We start from the raw sequence: 20,201 nt of genomic DNA on the forward strand, positions 1-20,201 counted from the left end.
AGTGTGGGGGTGCTGAGACAACACCACACTTGAATTCTTTTCAAAGATAAACCAACAAGAGAGTAGACAGATTTTAGGTGGACAGAAAGGAATGTCTGGCACAAGCCGAGGAGGTAGACTTGTTGTACAGCTATATTGGACACTTACGGTTCAATGCTGACTGGCGTAGCTTCCCCCATTACTGAAAGGACAGGAGGAGTGACTTCTGAACTATCTGCAAGGCAAACAGAATGACTTAGAGCTTATCAATTTTACATGCCTGCAGATTCATGAGCATATGAAAAGAACATAAGAACACAGACTATCCATCAAACAATGTAGGTACTCATCTCCCTTAGAGTATTAGGCTGGTTAGCAGGGAGAAAGGAAGAGGGCAAACTTTCATGCAGCAATTATCTCTTCCAATAAAAAGTCCTTCCTATTCACCAAATGGTCCAATCTTATGATGGACAGGAATAATTTTTCCAAAACCAAATCTACCTTTCAAAAGCCCCTGGGAGGCTCTGGAGCTCAATGGTAGGTGCATCTCGACTGGTGTCTCTAGGGAGCCGCAGCTTGATTTCCACTGTATCCCAGCTCCCCAGAATTATGCCAGCAAGAAACTTGAGGTTACAGACATCTATAATTAAGTTATGACTTTCTTTTTGTCGTCCCTTAACCACCTACCCCCAATTATCCATCCTTTCTCCTGTTAGAACTTACTAGATCTGAGTAGAGTTCTGTGAGCACTTTTTGGAGTTGCTGGAGGTGGAACTGTGTGGCCACTAGATGAGAGGATGGCATTAAAATAGAGCCCAGACCCTTCTCTCACTGGGCTAAGTATTGGTGGTGGAGTGTAAGGAGGTAGCTCAAAGTTCCTGTCAGAAGGATGATCTGCTAGGCGGACAGGTGAGCGTAGGTGACTCTGATATGGAGTGATGTTGGAATAGACTGGAGGAGCAATGAAGGTGCCAGCTTTTGGCGGTATGAAAAGTGGCTCAGGTCTGGGGCGCTGCTTCGGCTTCCGAGCAAAGTTCTCTGCTTCATCCTTTGGAACAGCATCTTCAGGCTACAAAAAGGAAACAAATATTTTTACGATACAAAGTTAGCCAGAATGCATTTAGTTTTATGTATTTTAAAATATATTTCAGTGCGATGACAACATGCTGACTTAGCGACTACACTGCAGGACAGGAGCTGGCTGGGACCGTGGAGGAAGAAATCAGTCACACTGAATAGTGGAACAGAAGAAAAGTCCAAGAAACCTATCAAACAGGCTATCAAACATCTAGTTGAGAGAGTCTTCCCAGAAGCTTATGAATTATATTCCACTTTAATAGACCACCAAAATTTTCCATGATAGTCCTCCATCTCACCCAGCTACATGAAAGAGTTATAAAAGGGGTAGGCCTGGAGGGGAGAAAAAGTATCAAGAGAATCTCAGCAAGGGGTTCTGAAACATCCTAATAGCCATAGTGAGTGAGTGAGTGAGTGAGTGAGTGAGTGAGTGAGTGAGTGAGTGAGTGAGTGAGTGAGTGAGTGAATGTGGAGGGGGGGGAAGGAGGAGGAGGAAGGCTTTTGTCTTGGACTTACTCAGAACAGACATGGGCGCACAGTCTTAAAACTCGAGGTTATCTGTATATGCATACTAAAAACGCCCCTTGGTTCAACGTATCAAACTCCCTCACTTGAATGTTACAACCAAATACCTAGGAATTAAACTCTACTGAGCTTTACCAACTCTATTTTTCAGGGCATTATTTGGCTATTTTAGTATAACTGTATGTCCAAAAAAAGACAATAATTATCTAAAAGTAAGCCATCAGGGAGCAACAATGATGTAAAAAGGTGCCTTATGTACAGGATAGTTTTCTCTGGGTTACTTTCAGCTCAAAACCAAGTGACCCTTTCAGGCCTAAGGGACTTGCACTGCCTTGTCACAGTTCAAGTTGTTTCAGCAGAAAGGGATGAAGACAAAAAATCAGGCATGTAGCAGATCAGAATCTCCTTGGGTCTTTCTAGTGTGCCCATACCTGGAGTGAGTTTTCCATGTTGGTACTGCGATTGGACCTTCTTCGGGTGACAATCACAGAAGGCTTGCGTTCAAAAGGACCTCGATCATTTGCCTGGACTCTCTGGAGTTTCCCTTCTTCACCCTTTTCCCTCCCAAAGTCCTGCAAATCAACTTTCCTCACTGGCACAGACACAGGAATGATAAGAGGCACAAGGTTGCTATCTTCCCGTGCTCTTTTGGAGACTGGTGAAGAGCTGGCAAATTCCACAACGCTTTTTGCTGCTGGCGGTTCTGCTGCTGCTGCAGCACTCTTCTTCTCTTCTGAGGTATCCGACTCCTGAAGGGGGGAAAAAAAATCCACATGTACCTTAAATGATCCAAGACTTTCAAATCAAACCGTCTCTCACTTGCAGTACACATCTTAAGTTTCTAAAACGTTCTCAACCTAACTTTGGAACTGGAAGTCACTGTAGTTCTAAGTACTTGTGGGAAAAAAGGATACTTGATTTGGCAGAAAAGTTATCATTGTATTTCACCTCATGTTAGGAACAGTACATTAATCTACCTTGAGTTTCATTCTTTCGTCCATAGTTTTACATTTTGTTTTCTGGACCAAATTCTCCCTTTTATAGAAATTCTACACAAAGAATTATTCTTATTACTTAGATAATAAAAATCTGGTTATTGCATGTCATTTGTTTCAAGTGGCTTGATTTTTGGTCCCAATCACTGAACTGCAATTTGCCCATTTCCCTTAGCTTTCTTTTTCTCTCTGAGTTTCATCTTCCAGAGCACTAAACAAGCTTTTGTCCTGTGCTTTATCCATCAGAAAGAGAGAGTATACTTTCCTTACAATATCATATGCACCTTCCACTGTGCTCAAGCTTGAGGACCTTTTGGTTAGCAGTACTCAGATAGTGCATGCCATTCTTCATGCTTCACACCAAGGACTACTGAATTTCAATTCTCTCTCAACCATGGACTCTCCAAAATGCTGGATTCCAAGAACATCTCAGATGGATAGTGGATTGTAGAATATGCATAAGAACACAACTCAGAAGAAACCCCAGTTGCTAGAAGGTACATAACTCCTCCCTCAAGTGACTGTCCATGTATATACCCATTCCACTCTGTGCAACTCCAAAAGTGCTGTTCAAACTTTTTGGAGGTATGATTGCTGAGTTTTACGAGAACAGCATATGAAGCACCTCTTTGCTAAATTTCAGCATGCAATCTGCAGGTTTCAGAGTTCATATAATGTGTCATGAACGTATGAACAGAGCTCCAGATGGCTGCTTTATAGATGTGCAGGGTGGATATATATTTTTTTAGTAATGCTGTGGATGTTGCTTGAATTCTGATGAAGTATGCACTAGCAATTTTAAAGAGACTGCTGTACCTTTCATTCTGTCTGCTATGGCAACAAAGAGCCGAGGAGATGATTTGAACAGTTTTGGCCTGTGTAAAGAGACGGCCAGGGCACATTTTACATGCAGAGATTGGAACAAGGACATTTTACAAAAGCATATTTGTTGCAAACACCTTTGGTAAAAATCTGAAGTTTGTCCTCAAGGACACCTCACCAAAGGGGGAAAAAAGTAGAGAAATTCTAGGCCCTGGGCTTGGATCTCCTCCACTGAAGTGATAGCAGTTAAGAAGGCATCAGGGAAATGCATCAGAGAACAGGAGGTCATTGACTCAGGAAGCAGAACCCAGAGACCCTGGCAGCAGCAGTAGCCAGGCAGGAATCTGCAGGCCAGGTACAAACTCCTCAGAGGCAGCCAGTTGGACAGTCCTGCCTAAGTCATGACATTATCTGTCAATCTTTATCGATGTGTGCTGCAGGAAGGATTCAAAAGGCATTGAAGATTGCCCTTACTTGCACATATGGCTAGAAAAAAAAAAGTGATCATTTCTCCAGGTATCCAAAATTGACACAGTCTTGGTCTTATTCAGGGCCTGTAAGGGAACAAAGTTTACCTTTTATACTCCTGAAGTATGCTGGCACTACTGCATGCACTCAACTATGCTCAGGGATTAATGACAAGTCACAAAAAAAAAATCTTGTAACTATTAATGATCCAAGCACAAACCTCAGTTATGTCATGAGTGGGGGTATGATGGAAATGGGGAATCAGACAACCCCGAGATGAAGAGATGAGAATCAATTCCCTTAATTCTGGAAGAGCCGGTATAATGACTGGCAATACCACCTTTCACTTCAGCTTGTAGATAAGAACAAGAGGAAACAGCAACCACTCCTTCTTAGAGGAATCAGGATTAAAAAGTGTCTGCTGCTTTCCTCAATGATGATGACTGAGAAATCAAACACAAGAGATCCTTGTTTTAACAGGACTTCATGATAAGAGGCCCTGAAGAGACAGAAAAGAAGGTTGGAAACAGGCACTAAGAACCAGACTGTCCAAGACCCACCAGGTCAATAGCGACACAGGTCCATACGTGCCTAAAGTGGATCAAGAAGTTCCCAAAGGGGGAAGGAGGGTGGGGGCACACAGTAATCAATTCTGGAATCACAAGTTGGTTTGCATATTGCCTTCATCTGTGGCAACCCTTTTGTTGTCATTGTTTTTCCGAGGTGTGTCAAAAGATGTGAGGTAGAAGGGGAAACTGCGGGGTTAGTCCCTGAAGGGGGAAAAAAACATTGTGTGCCATGCTTCCTTTGAAGCACTGGGATATGAATACTTAGGGCAGTGATTCTCAACCTTTATGGACTTGAGGTACACCTTCACAACTTTTGGGAATTGAGTGGCATCCAATTTCAAAAACTAATTTATATATTACAGTGCTTATCTCCTTACACAAGGGCTGGGCAGTAGGGATGGGGAGGAAGGGGGAATCATCAAGGTAGGGACAAGCACAAGCCTGGTTTCTCCTCGCATCTTGTGACACCCTTAAAAGGATCTGGCAATCCCTGGTTGAGAACCACAGACTTAGGAAATGTTATCCTAGGGCCCTTTTCAGTGGTAAACAGCTCCATTTCCTCAAATGGCAGGTCTTCCACAAGGACCTTCTTCCTTGGTGTCTCCCCAAGGATGCCTGATCCTTGCAGCCAGGATGACTGCACCATAACCACTATTGCAGTAAAAAACGAGACCATGTTGGCCATTTCTAGAACCACATGAAAACTGATCCAGGCCATCATCTGACCTGACAGAAGCAAAAAATACTCCTCCCTGAAGTCAGATGGCAGCTTGTCCATGAAACAGGTGATACACAGATCACAAACTACCTCAGAGCAGGGCTTGATATTAGTGACCCTGAATTGCAAATTCACAAAGTGTGCCTTACAGTATAATAAATCCAGTGTCTGTTACAAATTTAGGCTGGGAATTAGAAGAAGGAACTTTCTAGTAGTAAGAAAAGCGAACTTTTGAAGTCCTGATTTTTGATGATGTTTCAGAGTTGTCTTCCTCTAGGTATCCCTCTGGAAGGGGTTGTGGCTGGCAGCAATGCCCCAGTGGGGATTGGTGTCATGAGTTTCTCTTTCATTACCAATGCAGTCAAGACAAATACTGATGAAGCTAGGCTCTGGAAGAAAAGTAAAAGTCTTCTGCATCACTGTAGCATCAGTTCCTTAGCTTGACACTTTGGTGGCAGGTTGCTGGCACCACGATGCACATGAGATAGACTGGGAAGCACTCATGGATAGAAAAAAAAATCCTGGTAGAGGGCAGGGGTGGATATCTCCTTCCAAGGAAGCTTTTATGAAAAATGAACCCCTCAAGTCTCCCCTACCCTTTACCTCAGATGGGATTTTCCTGCCCAGCTTTAATGCTGAAGATCTAAGACAGGGAGTCTGCACCAGAGAGCAGGTTCTCCTCAATCCAAAGGCAGGTCCACCAACTGGCTTAAGAGAGTCTTCGTCCCATTGTTCATGAGGATTTGGGGGGAATAAATGCTTCATCCACAAATCTTTTACCTGGGATGCAGGATTCTCCTAAGCAGCAGAGGGACTTAGGTTCATATTCCTTGACACAGCCTCAATACATAAGGAGTAAAAGTTAAATGAAAGGAGCCTTTAGACCAACATTCTGGGTTCAAGTACTACTATTTGACCCAGTCTTCTTCAAAGAAATTAACAGGTTGCCAGTAAGTGACTAGAAAAATGAGTTCAACTTACCTAAGGGGTTAAACTAAGGTTAAAAGAGTTTGTTTCCCTGGTGTCTGTTGTGATGGGAAGCAGCTCTGCCCTGAACTGAGAGGGCTGATCAGAACTGAAGTGAAGGAGGCACATTCCACCTATTATGCCCCTGATGTGAAGCATGAGATGAGGTAAGGCACATGGGTAAGATGGGTGCTTTTGGTCAAAGTTATCTAAGTTTGGGTACAAATATCTGAAGAAGAATATATCTTATTAAAATGGTTTAACATAACTCTTCTTACACAACCTAGAGTGTCCTTTAAGCGATCTGTATTCAGTAAGTTATTTCTGCACAGTTCTGATCAATGGAAAGGCAACAGCAGCTTGTAGTGTAGGATGAAAAGGCACAGGAAGAAAAGGGAGTGAGAACCATTCTCCTCCCACACACACCTTCCCTCTCACATGTATATTATCTACACATCATTTTTTTTAATCCTCTCAGAAACAAAGGACCCAGGTGAAAACTTTAATTGTTCAGGCTGAGAATCTTCCACAGCTGTCAGAGATTTGGGTGTACAGAATCTTTTTCATAAGGGGGGGGAAAAAAAAAAAAAAAAAAAAAATCAAACTCTGGTCTTTTCTTTCCAATAAGCAATGTCGCAAGTGGCTGCAGACAGACATGCCTAAGTGCAAGAGATTCCTGATTCAAGTCTCAAGTTCTATTTGAAGGTAGAGTAGAGATGTGCCTTTTGTAGACCAGTGATTCTCAGCCAGAGTGCCGTGGTACCCTGGGGTGCCTTGAGAACCTTGTCAAGAGTGCTGTGGCCTGTCACACAATGTGAGCACTGTTAAGTTTGCAATCATGATTCAAAAATAAACCCAGAAATTTCACATAGGAACCATGGTGCTAGAAAACAAACATTCTGACCTGTTGTGGTCTGAGTTCTTTGCAACAGAAGAATTGTGCTATTTGTTTTCACTCATTTTTTGATTACAAAAAAAAAATAAAAATAAAAATAAAAATAAAAATAAGAGCTAGCATTTTGAGAGGGGTACCTTGAATCTAAAATGGTTGAGAACAACTGCTATTGATTAAATGAATCAGAGATGCATAAACTAGCATGAGCAAGAGCTCATTCCATCAGACATTACAGCACAGCATATGATGAAAGTTCTTGCTCACACTAGCCTATGAATTTCCAATTCAGTTAGTCTGCAAGATGCACCTCTACCCTGCTTTCTGCCTGACTTCAGGCTAAGTTCAATTTGATCCTCCTCAGACCTTTTCTTAAGCATACAGCTGCTCTATTAGTTTTCACTCATTTTTTGACTAAAATAAAGAGCTACCATTTTCCGAGAGGTGCCTTAAGTCTAAAAAGGTTGAGAAGAACTGCTGTCGATTAAATGAATCCGAGATGCATAAGCTTGCACACAGCTGCCTCTCTCATGATTACTAACACAATGGGTGCAGCTAATTATATGCAAGGCAAGCCTCCGTGGAATTAGCTTTTCCCTACTGTTCCACTGAGTTACTAGTAGGTAACTTGCTTAATAAAAAGTTACACAATAAGGGAGAAGTAATTATGGCACTATAATAACTTCACTAACCGGTAAAGGATGTTGGAACAGAGCAAGCAACCTCAGTAGCTGGACATAATCATTTAGCACTGATCAGAAAAACTGAATCAACTGCACATGCCTCAACAGAGGAAAGGGGAAGAGCAACCACTGAGGAAGCTGGAGATTAGAAAAAAAGCTCACATAACATGCAGAATCATGAGGAGGTTAAAAAAAAAAAAAATTGTAAGCCAAAAAAACTCATATTGCAACACCTAGTTTTTTTTCCCCTCCCAACTAGCAATGATGGCTCCAAGAAGATGAAATCCTATGTTTTTTTGAAGAGGGGCTCACAGCAGGGTCAGTCAAAGCTAAATTATAAAACAACATGACTATGAACCTATTTATACCATGACCGGGGGGGGGGGGGGGGACGACCATGACGGGGGGGGGGGGTGTCACCTGCTCTGTCTTCATGCTATATGAAGTGTTTGCCACTCATGCTACAGGTACAGGTTGCCAAGAAGAAGAATGACATGAGAAATGGCATACCTCATCCTCAGCAAGGTACACAGCATCTATCCCAATGAGATCATACTCCCACAGCAGCATCTACAAGGAGCTCCTAGACAACTACGTTGCTGCCCATGGGGTAGCCCAGTTTGTTTAGGGGTTTGACACTCATGGTAAATTGGAATTTTTTTATTTCAACATTGAAATAGTGATTTGTTAAATATTTCATCCTCTGTGCTTTGAACGAGGGAGTCAGAAGAGATGCAGATGAGAAACCTTAAACAAACAAGGCAGGACAAGTGACATATCCCAAAATAAATCGAATAAATGAGTAGATTCTTACTCTGTTACTACATTTTTGATCAGCTTGAGATCCCAAGTTAGGCACATAAGTCTACTAGTAATGCTCAGTTCATCCGGCCCTGTGGGCCTGACCTGACACATGGGATCAGTCTGCAGGAATCTAGCAGGTGGTATCACGTCATTTGGCTAATAAAGCTCCCTATGGGTCCAGAAACTTGACAGCAGGACAAGTAGCAGCAGGACAAACAGCAGCAGTGTTAATTACGGTGGCTCCAGAAACCATGGTAATTAATGCTGCCACCACTCCCCCACTGGCAAATTACTGGACCGGGGAGATCGTGTGGGTTGGATCATATGGCTCCATGAGCCAAATCCAGCCTGCATCTTGGTCACCCTGGTCTATACCAGTGAAGTGAAAAATACTACTCAGGTTGTCATATGTGCAAAGAGATTTGGTAATGAAGCTTATGTAACCATTCCAGGGCCAAAAACATACAGTGTCTCTCTTACATCAGGCTGACCTCTTGCTCCACACAACAAACTTTTTTTTCTAGTTCTGCTTTAAGGATGCCATCTTAGAAGTGCTATATAGGTCAAGATATACCTCTTACCTTGACATCCTGGAGAGAAGCCAGCTCAACAGCCTTTTGAGCCAAGGTTAGCAAGTTGGCCTCTTGAGAGACACGCCGTCTTCTCCGGGTGCTCTGAATGACACCACCTCTCACACCTGAAAAGTCACTCACTCTCCGTGTGCTTTCTTCACTTGTTGCCACCTGCTTCTCTTCATCCCTGCCATTCTGTGATGCAGCTGGTTTCTCTGTTTCAGGCTGGGTCATCTCACTGTTAAGCAGGGTCTCCTTCTGTCCAAGATCCATTCTTGTGGGCTGCAGATAGCTCCCCTTGCTGTGGCCCAGTATCTCAGGGTGATGCTGCACTTGAACCTCTTGCTGCTGTTGCTGCGATTGCCAGTGGTGCAGGAACAGATTGCTAGATTGTTCTGCCACTGGCTTAGAAGGCAATACTTCTCCTGCAGAGGATGTTGGCAAAATCCCTTCTTTGGAGAGTCTCCGTGACCTCCTTGGAAAGGACAACTGGGTCTGAGGTAGCACAGTCTGTTGGTTCTGCTCTGTTAGAGCCTTGAATAGCTCTTGGTTTCTCTCAGTCTGCTGAAACTGGTGGGCCATCATATGATGCTGGGGTGCTGCTGCTGCCACGTGAGGCTGTGCTATGGAAGTAGCTTGCTGGAGGCTGAAGGCTTGTGTGGCAGCCTGTTGTTGCTGCTGTTGTGGATAGAAGTTTTCAAACAACTGCAACTGAGGAAGCTGTTTCTGCTGGGTGGTAAAGGTTGGGCCACAAGTTGGGGCTTCTTGAAAGACATGTAACAACTCAGGAAGACCTTGCTTCTGGCCTTGGTGACCAAATGCAAGCTGAAAAGGCTGTAAAGGTAGACTCTGACTCTGCTGCTGCTTCTGCATCTGATGGAACGAATTCATTTGTGCTTGCTGCCTGACCAATGCTTGCTGTTCTAACTGAATTTTCTGGGACATCATCTGCTGGACAGCATCCTCATAAAGTTCAAACTGGGAAACCACCACCCCCTTTTCCTGGCTTCTTTTCAGGGGGCCAGGATGGCCATAGAACCCTGGGGCACCAGCACTGGGATGGGTGCCTTTCTGGTGGCCCCCATAGGCCATGTTGTGGTTCCACATTGCAGGTGACGGCTGCCAATTGGAATCACACCTATCTGGCAACCGGCTCCCCATCAAGGAGTTTTGCCATTTGACAGCAGTCACTGGCTGGGACATCATCATCGACTCCGCCCTATCTGAAGGATATACTGAGTTCATCAAGGCAACATTGTTGGGTGCACCAGGTAATACCCCTGCATTAGTAAATTCCATAGCTTGGGAGGTAGGTATATTCCCTCCATGTCCATAGTACTGTCCTTCCTTAAGCTGGTGCTGAAGTTCTTTTGATGGCACAGCTATATCCTGCTCATTAAAATAAGCAATCCGTTTCCCAGCCCTCTTGTTTGAAGACTTCTGTTGAAGATTCATGGTTCAGTTTTCTCCCCGGTAAAAACAGAATTACAACACACCCATCTCCAAGTCAGGGGAGAACCAAAAAGGCTCACTTTCTCAGTTCCAACGATAACAATTTATTACAAGTCCAGATGGAAGAACCTCCCCTGTGCATTCCTTGCGTGCTTCCCCCCTCTCCTCGTACTATGCCTATCCTTTCCAGTTCAGATGACAATGAAGTCCACTTAGTCGCAGTACCTAAAAGAAACAGAGAATCAAACTTCAGTGAGTCATCATCAGGATGGAGAACAACACAATGCCCAGAATCAGCAAACAGTAAAGTATATCCTCCCAAGGAAATCATGACCAGGAGAACAGCTGGTTGAGTGGGGATTTTTCTTCTGTGAAGAGCAAAGTATGTGTACACAAGTGTGTTGGAGGAGGAAAGGAAACCTGACCATCTAGAGTATCACATTGATTTGTCTGAAATACATAAATATCAGACATCTGTAGGACTAGAACAGCTGCCACACATAGCTTTATTGATTTTAGCAATGATTGTTCAGATAGTCCTGAAGACTTTTCTCTTCCTTTGCCCCCTGATCATCCCCCACCACACCAATAATTCTGGATTGTTGGCTGGGTGATTTGCTTTTAATATAAGCACAGTGAAAAAAGTTTGCTGAAGCAAAGAGATGCAAACTGGCTCAGGGGTCCAGATCTCCTTAGGAGGTTAAACTAAAAAAGATAAAGCACTAAGCTTCAGCCAAAATGTTGAAGATGCTCCATTTAACACTGGCCAGGATAGAGATGTGTAGTGACCTTCCAGGCAAGAAATCCTCCAAACCAGGGTATCCAACTGGTAGCCTGCAAGCTGCATATTGCCCCTGAGGAATTACCATACAGCCCATGAGCTCCCATCCAACTGCCACCCCCCACCTCAAGTGCCCCAACCAGGGCAACCGGGAGGGGGCTGAAGTGCCCAAGCTGCATGTGTGAAAAAGGAGGAAGCCATGCTGCCCACACTGTAGGTGGGTGGCATCACAACTAGGGAGGGGGTGGAAAGAGGGAAGTAGGGCTGGTCACCTCGTGTGGTCCCCTAGCTAGAAGTTGGACAACCCTGCTCTGAATGCTTACCAAGTGCCCTGAGACTACAGAAGGGCCTGCCCAACGTGCTCTATAACTCGTGCTTTTTGCAGCAGTTGAAAACTAAACACTCCCACTCAGGGATTTCACACTTACTAATGGTTTGCAAAGAGCATGGGAACAGCTTTAAGCATCTTCAAGCACTGCTAATTCTATACCAGCAAATCAACACAGGAAAAGGAGGAAAAGCCAAAATAAGAAGACTGGCCTCTCACATGCTTTGAGTCTAGCCCCCTGCCGTCATAAGCAATCACAAACAGACATTTGTCCAGAAAGGTCCACAAGAAGACCCAATTCAGCCCCTGTCATACACTACTACAATCACAAAATACTTCATAACTAACTACATATTGTAAGAGGAAAACCTGCAAGATGCCACAGGAAGTGAGCAGGAGCAATGGGCACAATTTATGCCTTCTGCTCTCAGAATCCCAGGGAATTAGTTCAGAAAAATCTGCCTAAAAAGATCCTAGGAAGTGAACCATGTCCCACACTGCACAGGAAGAAGGAAAAAGTCAGTCCTTGTCAATTTGACTTTGAGGGGAAAATTCCTTCTGGACTGCAAATTTGGCACTTGACTTACTCCTGAGCACATAAGCAAGACCCACCAGTCAAACATCCAAGAGGTTTTTTAGTACCATTTAATAACACTAGCACACTGCATCTTGTCACTCATCTCTAACTATGGATACTATCCAATATTACAGAGAAAGTTTAGAAAAAAGGGAAGTAAAGAGCCAAGTAACACATCCCAGGAGGGAGAAAAGTTTCTTCCTGGCCCCTGCAGGCAACAAACAGAAATCCTAAAGCATGGGATTAATACAACAATTTTGTAGGCCATCTGCTATGGTACACACTCTTAAAATTTGCACGTGATATTAGAGATTTGGCTGTTTATTATTTTAAAACTTAATAAAATTAAAACAAACCAAACAGCTTCCAAATGAGGCAACCCAAGCATACATTATGCCACATCATCATGTCTCACATTTTACAGAAGTATTTCAGATAAGTGCTTAAAAATCCACTAGCCCTATTATTTGCATCTTTCTACTTGTAAAGCCAAACTGTTCTAGTAACCCGAGCCTAACTCTCTAGACTTCATCACGATAGAAAATTGTAACTTTTGTAATCTCTAGGATTACCCAGAACAAGTCTTCTAAAAATAATAATGCCATGCTTTTAGGATTATAAATCAATCAATCAATCAGGACTAAGCCCCTCAAAAGCTGAGAAGCTGCCCCTTCCAGCAAGATATAGCAACTATTTATAGTTCTCATGGAGATTTTGGATCTTAAACTCATCACTGGTTCAAGCCTGAATATTTTTTAATTTAAGATTTTAGCTAAAATAATTAAAGAAGTTCTTCTGTTTTCTTTTTCCTCCATCTTTTGAAATGGAATGGAAGCGACAAGAGAATCCTGCATCTGGAAGAATATACAATGTTTAATGGCATACAAATTTAAAACTGCTTACACAGACCTATATCACACAAAAACTCTAAAAACAAACATATGACCAAACGATGACTTGAGCAGCGTACTCTACAACACAAAACCCAAACTCAAGTCCACCCTTCCACTTGTTACTGGCCTGTGCTAGAGATCAATACATGTTTATATTTTCCCACAGCCTTGAAGACAATGTGCAGAGTCTCTTGAGGTAAAAACATTCATTCACAGCCACTCTTGACAATACTTATTTCCTTCTTGTACAAAATCTTAATGACAGGCCACAAACTCATTCTACTATCTGGTAAGCCAAAACCTTCCTTTAATCATTCAGAGGAAATGATTGTTTACTGCAGCGCTGCACTCCAGTTTGAGTTTCTGTATAACGAGAAAAAAGCATCTCTACAGTTCAGAGCTCCCACCAATGAAAGTGACCTGGCTGTAGAAATAGAGAGGCAAGCATAGACACAGACTAAGAGGTCAGACTGTAGTAATGGGAACGTAAGAGGTATGGACAGAAATCAGATGTGAGAATACACTTTTACAGGTTTAATGAAAGGAGAGACATTTCTAAATTCAAATCATACCTATTATGAAGAGATGGCCCACAGGCTGGGGGTTACAAACTCCTGATGACTTAGGGAAGCGAGCAAAACCAACAGGACTCTCTTTTGAAACCTGTCACGAGATTTTTAAAATCCACACAAAAATAAATCGAGACATTGTTATTACTATTACTGACTCCATCAAAATATGCAGTAAAAATTGTCTCTATTAAAAAGAGGGGTTAGGCAGAGGGATAGGTCCAAATGAGAATCCTGTAACCTGAATCTCTTCAAACTTCACATGTCTGCAGGGCAAGTTTTATTAGAGGTGGAAGGGAGGAAAGAGGCAAAAGGTTCATACAACTTATGCAACTTCCACCTCTGAGGCCAATTCTCTGCGAGTGGAATCATAGGCCTGCTGTTTCAGCAAGGACTGACTCACTTCCTCAGCCTGACGTATTGCTGTTCCACCCCCCTTGCTCCCCCCGCCCCGCCCTCGTCCTGGCTACAAGCAGTGGAACCCTGCCACCTAGCATCAGAGCGCCAGGGCGTTCCTTCCCCCACTAAAGTACAAACTCTCTCAGCTCATTTTCCAGTCCTCCTTGGACAGCACAAAAATAACTGCAGGAGAAATGAGAGACACGTGACATGGAAAACACTCTTTTCAAAATGCTATCAGCATACAAACTAACAAAGCATGCTCAATGCAACCCTACTTTAAGGGGCACCAGGAGAGAAGAGCCATACTCCACAAAATGAGACATGCTTTCAACTGGAACTCTGACTGCAAACAGGAACAATTCACGGTTACTAGGTTGCAATAAGTCTCTGTGCATGAATATTATTTTCCCCTTTGCTTTTTGCAGCAGTGCTACGAATTTAAATAGTAGTTAACAGCCTTACCACAAGGTATGAAGTAATGATAATAATAGTGCCATACTATTTTACCTTGCAAGCAGTTGTAAGTTATGCGTTGGGGAGGGGAGAAAATCTATTGCATTACAGTTTTCCTTCCTTCATCCTTTTTGAATTCCTGTAGTACTGACTACTGGAATCTAACTCTACTAAGCTGACACAAGTGAATGAATTCAGAGAAGTACAAGACATTACCATCAAACCAGCTTTCCATCTACATGTCTGAACTTTAAGATAGGTTCTTTCTGATCTCCGGTGCCTAGGTGGAGACAATAAGGACTGTCTAAGAGCTAGCAGACAAAACAAAGTTGTAGTTTCCCAATATACAGCTGACGCCAATATGAAGTGTAGCTGAAGCCTCTTACTACTACAGTAAAAGCTGTGCTATCTGGCACTTTATTAACTGGCGTGCTCTATTAACCGGCTTGTATAAGTAGATGGTCTGTGCAGGGTAAACCCAAGAATTAAGGCCTTTTAAAATAGGGATCTCAGGCTTGCAAAGGCCTCCACTGTTATAATGTTGAGTAACTCTCCAACCCTGGACCTTGGCTCCCTTATTCCATTATTAGACAAAGACTCTTATGCATTCAATGCAGTGTATGCAGTGGCATGCAGCTTGGAGATGTAGTTAGCTACAGAAGAGAAGCAACAGAAACATGAAAGCAACAGTTACAAAAGAAGATCAAAAGGGACCCAACAAAAGGGAAAAGAGCCTTGAGTCTTTCTAGTGGGTACAGAGAGGCTTAAAGGCTTTTTTCTGCTGAGTTCTCTTATACACTTTTCTTTTCTACTCAAGAATGATGGCAATTGAAAAATGAGTGTAGTTATGACATCACAAAAATCAAAATATTGCAAAAACTGAGCCACTGAGTAGGGAAGCAATTTCTTAGTCTATTTAATTTAAGACATTTTGGAAAAAGAATATTTGCCAAAATTAAAATCTGATACTACTTCAGTTAAGTTGTAAGATCTCATATAACAAAAGAGACCTCCAGAAAAGTTAAAAAGGACCTAGATTTAAGGCTTCTCTTATTTCTGAAGCTAAACATGTTGCATAATCAGCCCTTCAGCTCTTCTTCATGCACACGCACAAAAAACTCTGTGTCCTTTATCTTTAAAACTTCTGTTGCTGTATCTTTAAAATAAGAATACTTCATAGTTTGAACAGAAGTTATCTATGTGCAGGCTACAGCATCCTTATACTTGATGGAAGCTACCAACTGGTAACTTACACTGCTCAGCTCTGCTGGCTTAATGACTATGCAGGTTCCCCTCCCTAAGGCCTGGGAATGACCTCATATTATCATCATCCTGGTCAGTTACCAGTTCGTTAAATTTCAGTACAACAGTCATCCTGCAATTGCACAGTAAAATGGCTTACAGAAGGCATCTGCAGTATGTTGCTAGGCTTAGTGCTCCTCTGCCCAAGGGCAAAGAATGCCTCTTGCTGCAGACTGCATCATAGCTGGACCCCAGGCCATGCTCCCTTACAGAAACGGTGTCTAACCTCAAGTGTATGACACCTTACATTGTTGTTTTTACAATGGGTGGAGGACAGATAGGACTTAAATTAACTTAAAGTCTACAGCTCTCACTACATACCTGGTTAACCATTTTGCATACTACTGGCTTCTAAGTGAAAAGCCTCTCAAACTTTTCTTCAGAAGACTTCCTTTCCATAGCCTGCCTTACTCTTGTACTTCCCACAATACTCTTATCAGTATTTTAAACTTTGAAAGACTTTCTTGCTACAGGATCCCTCCACAGAAGCATTTCAAGCTACAGACATGCAGTACTCTTGCAGCCACAAACTAGTCTACAGTACAGCAGTAGAAGGGAGCATTGGGGAGAATTCTGGCTGAGGGATCTGCAGTAAACATCTGCTCTCTGCATCACCAAATGCTACTATCCACAGAACATTCAGAGCCTTATTTTTTTAAAAAGCACATACAAAACAACACATGGCACTAAAATCCACCTACCCTCGAACAACAAAGGGCTGAAAACTTGTCTACATGAAGTTGTTCATTTAACTAAGTTAGTTTAAAAGAAAAGTATATTTTTCCATGTAGAAAAGGCCCAAAAAATTTACCAGGAGTGCTACATGCTACCTTTGCCTATCCATTCACCTGCTATGGGCTGTACTCCTTATTCTACCCTATTCAGCCTCTCAACACGGCTTAGAAATTCCACATTCCAATTACTAGAGGGAACTTTTATCATATCCTTCCTCAATCTATAAGCCTCAAGAATATCCTATAGAATCATGGAAAGTTACGGTTAGAAGGGACCTCAGGAGATCTAGTCTAGCCCCCTGCTCAAAGCAGGACTATCCCCAAATACAGTAAGAGCTGTGTCAAGAGGCATGAGTGGGGTAAGGGGGTGCCAGGTATCTAAAAATTCCAGTTATCTGAGCCAGTGGTTTTCAACCTTTTTGAAACCCCCTGCCAAGCAGGACAGGGCAGAAGGGGTGGCAGCAGCAGCTACACGTGGAGCAGCGAGCGCGCGGGGGGGGGGGGGAAGGGGAGGAAGGGTGGCAGTGGCAGCAGCAGCAGCCTCCACATGCTAGCTTTCCCACTCACCACCATGTCTCCCCCGCGGTCAGCCAGCCAGAAATTCCAGTTAATAGAGTATTCCAGACAGTAGAATCCCGGTTAACAAAGCTTTTACCGTAGATCATTCCAGACAAGGCTCTCTAGCCAGGCCTTGAAAACCTCCAAGGATGGAGCTTCCACAATCTCTCTGGGTAACCTGTTCCAGTGTTTTACTACCCTCCTAGTGAGAAAATTCTTCCTAAAATTGAAACTAAACTTCCCCTGCTGCAACTTGAGACCGTTGCTCCTTGTTCTGTCATCTGCCACCACTGAGAACAGTCTAGCTCCATCATCTTTTGAACCTCCCTTCAGGTAGTTGAAGGCTGCTATTAAATCCCCTCTCAGTCTCCACTTCTCTAGACTAAATAAAACCAGTTCGCTCAGTCTTTCCTCATAAGTCATGTCCCTCAGCCCCGTCACCATTTTTGTTGCCCTGCACTGGACTCTTTACAATTTGTCCACGTGCTTTTTGTAGTGGGAGGCCCAAAATTGAACACAGTACTCTAAATGCAGCCTCGTCAGTGCTGAATAGAGGGGAATAATCACTTCTCTTAACCTAGTGGCAACACACCTAGCAATGCAGCCCAGTATGCTGTCAGCCTTCTTAGCCACAAGGGCACACTGCTGGCTCATATTCAGCTACTGTCCACTGTAACCCCCAGGTCCTTTTCTGCAGAGCTGCTGCCCAGCCAGTCAGCCCCCAGCCTGTACTGGTGCATGGGATTGTTCCATCCTAAGTGCAGGACTTTGCACTTGTCCTTGCTGAACCTCATGAGATTCATTTTGGCCCAGTCCTCCAATTTGTCTAGGTCACTCTGAACCCTAGCCCTATCCTCCAGAGTATCTATTACTCCCCCTAGCTTGGTGTCATCAGCAAACTTGCTGAGGGTGCACTCTATGCCATCTTCCAGGTCATTGATGAAGACACTGAACAAAACCAGCCCCAGGACCAACCCCTGGGGCACTCAATCCTATGCTCCCTCTGAAAAGAGTTCAGGATCCCCTGCACTTTGTATGGGCTTAAAAGGTTATGGAAGACTTTAAGGCCAAATGAAATACATAACTTACCTCAGAAGGAAAAATTAGTTTGCCACATGATAGTTGTGTTCTCCCACAAGCAGGGTGTAACAAAGAAGCATAAGGTGACAAAGCAAAGAATTATAGAGTAACTATTACAAAACATTTCTAGACTTCAGTATTTAGAATGACAACCTTCATGGCAGAAGGAGATTTTTAATCTTGATTATTAATTTAAAATGTCTTCCCATTACTATTTCAGTAATGTTACTTTACTTACACATAAATGTATCCTTATATCCAAAATCTTGGTTCTAGTCTGGAAGTGGTTTTACTTAGAAATCTGCCGTCTTTTCCTCTTTATGCAAGTATTGTTTTCCACTTAAGCACACACATCTTTCTACTATTTCATGTGCCAAGTTCATGACCTCACATTTTGTAGTAACATTAAACTCGACTCTCCAGCCCATCTGTCAAGAGCCTCCTGCTGTTTTGTACTCTCCTCGGTTTCATTTGGTACTCCACCTCTATTTGGCAGCATAAGCAGGTTTAATTTCTGTGTATTTGATCACTTTTAAAATGGATCATATACAACAAATTTAAGAGGAAACTTCAGTAATGAGTCATTACCCAACTCCTCCACAAAACTAAACCAAAAAGTGAAGGGTGCAGAAAATTACAATAAGTGGCAGCAGAACAAATCTCCCCACCCAATTTTGCCACTTCTACAGAGACTCCAAACTCCCCTATTTTAGAAAGGTATTTCAAGCAATAATTTTATCAAAATCCTCATTGGGAGGGGCTTGATACCTGTGTTGCCTTGCTCCCCACAATTTTATTTGTCAGCCTCTTACAGGAATGCTGTCAGATTAGAGTGATGAGCTTGGTTTCCCATTAAAACGCTGTACTAGCAGCTACTAAGCTTACTGTTCTCTTCTCTTAAAGAGGCTCAAGCACTTTGTCTCTGATGAACAACTCTAAAGCCTGTTCCTGGAATCAAAATCCAGCTGTACCAGGGTACAAAGTACTCTATTTCCCTTCCAAGAGGGTGCAGTCTCTGATCCAACTTCACTCTAAAATGCAATTTATTGAGGCTAGACTACCCCAAAGCATTTATGTTATATGGGTAAAGTATTATGACCCACATTTTACCAAATGAGGAACTAAGGCCAGTCACTGAACCCTTCTTAAGATTACAGAGCAAGTCAGTGGCAGAATCAAGAACACAATTTGGAGCTTCCCTACCAGTGCCCTTCTTTATCTACTAGTACTTCCATAATTTACATAGTAAAATCCCAGATAACAGGGATTTTAGTTTAACAGGCACACTCCAGTAACTGGAATTTCTGGCCAGATGCGGTGGGGCGGAGCCTGCAAATAGCTACCACTGCCAACCACCATGCTGTACTACTGCCACTCCATGTGCAGCCACCACCACCCTCCCCTCCCACTCCGCGTCTGACCCGACTCAGGTAACTAGAACCCCCCCCCCCCATTCCCTACTCATACCGGATATCAGGGATTTTACTGTATACAGCTAATCATTGAAATAACACTATAAAACACTGAAAGCATGCATTTTTAATTAACTACCTTTGTTGTGGAATTCTTAAAATCACTCTTAAATAGTGGGGGGAAAGAGGCATAAAACAGATATGCTACTTACAGGCCAATGCTGAATGGCCATAATGGATTCACTCCCTTTGGTATCAAGTGTAGAAGCAACTTGCAAAACGCTAGAATTCAACAGCTTTCCAATGCTGGGAATTTAGGATGAATCCCAAACAAAAAATAGGTCTTGGCCTACTGCAGATCTGTCTTTATGAAGCCACTGTTTATTGCAAAAGTCCTGGATAAAGTCTGGGGAAGTGATGAAGGCAAGTGAGGGGTAGAGGGAGCTCCACAGCTTCTGCATAAAACACACCTAGCCCTAAAGCTATAGGTTCTCCATCACTAAAATTCAACCTCCACAAAACAAAACAAAAAACCCCCCACAAACTACACATTGAAATGTTTTCTTGCAGGCACTTAACACCATCAAAAT

The 20,201-nt window shown here is 42.9% G+C and overlaps 1 protein-coding gene across 11 annotated transcripts in view; it reads right to left on the reverse strand.

Moving 5' to 3' along the window:
• ELMSAN1 (ELM2 and Myb/SANT domain containing 1) overlaps nucleotides 1-20,201 on the reverse strand; it is a 113,453-nt gene that overhangs the window by 15,425 nt on the left and 77,827 nt on the right. For 6 of the 11 annotated variants that reach the window (XM_025215365.1, XM_025215363.1, XM_006033543.3 and 3 more), the window contains exons 2-5: nucleotides 9,080-10,747; nucleotides 2,013-2,330; nucleotides 703-1,048; nucleotides 148-214 (exon numbers count right to left, since the gene is read on the reverse strand). In XM_025215365.1, the coding sequence (XP_025071150.1) occupies nucleotides 148-214; nucleotides 703-1,048; nucleotides 2,013-2,330; nucleotides 9,080-10,525 (2,177 nt within the window). In that variant the 5' untranslated portion in view covers nucleotides 10,526-10,747. Of the gene's footprint in view, nucleotides 1-147; nucleotides 215-702; nucleotides 1,049-2,012; nucleotides 2,331-9,079; nucleotides 10,748-13,673; nucleotides 13,765-14,741; nucleotides 17,350-20,201 lie in introns of those variants that run through there. The other 5 variants (XM_025215359.1, XM_025215358.1, XM_025215357.1 and 2 more) reach the window with 2 other exon arrangements.

Source organism: Alligator sinensis, unplaced genomic scaffold (assembly GCF_000455745.1).
Source record: "Alligator sinensis unplaced genomic scaffold, ASM45574v1 scaffold1581_1, whole genome shotgun sequence".
NCBI lineage: Eukaryota > Metazoa > Chordata > Crocodylia > Alligatoridae > Alligator > Alligator sinensis.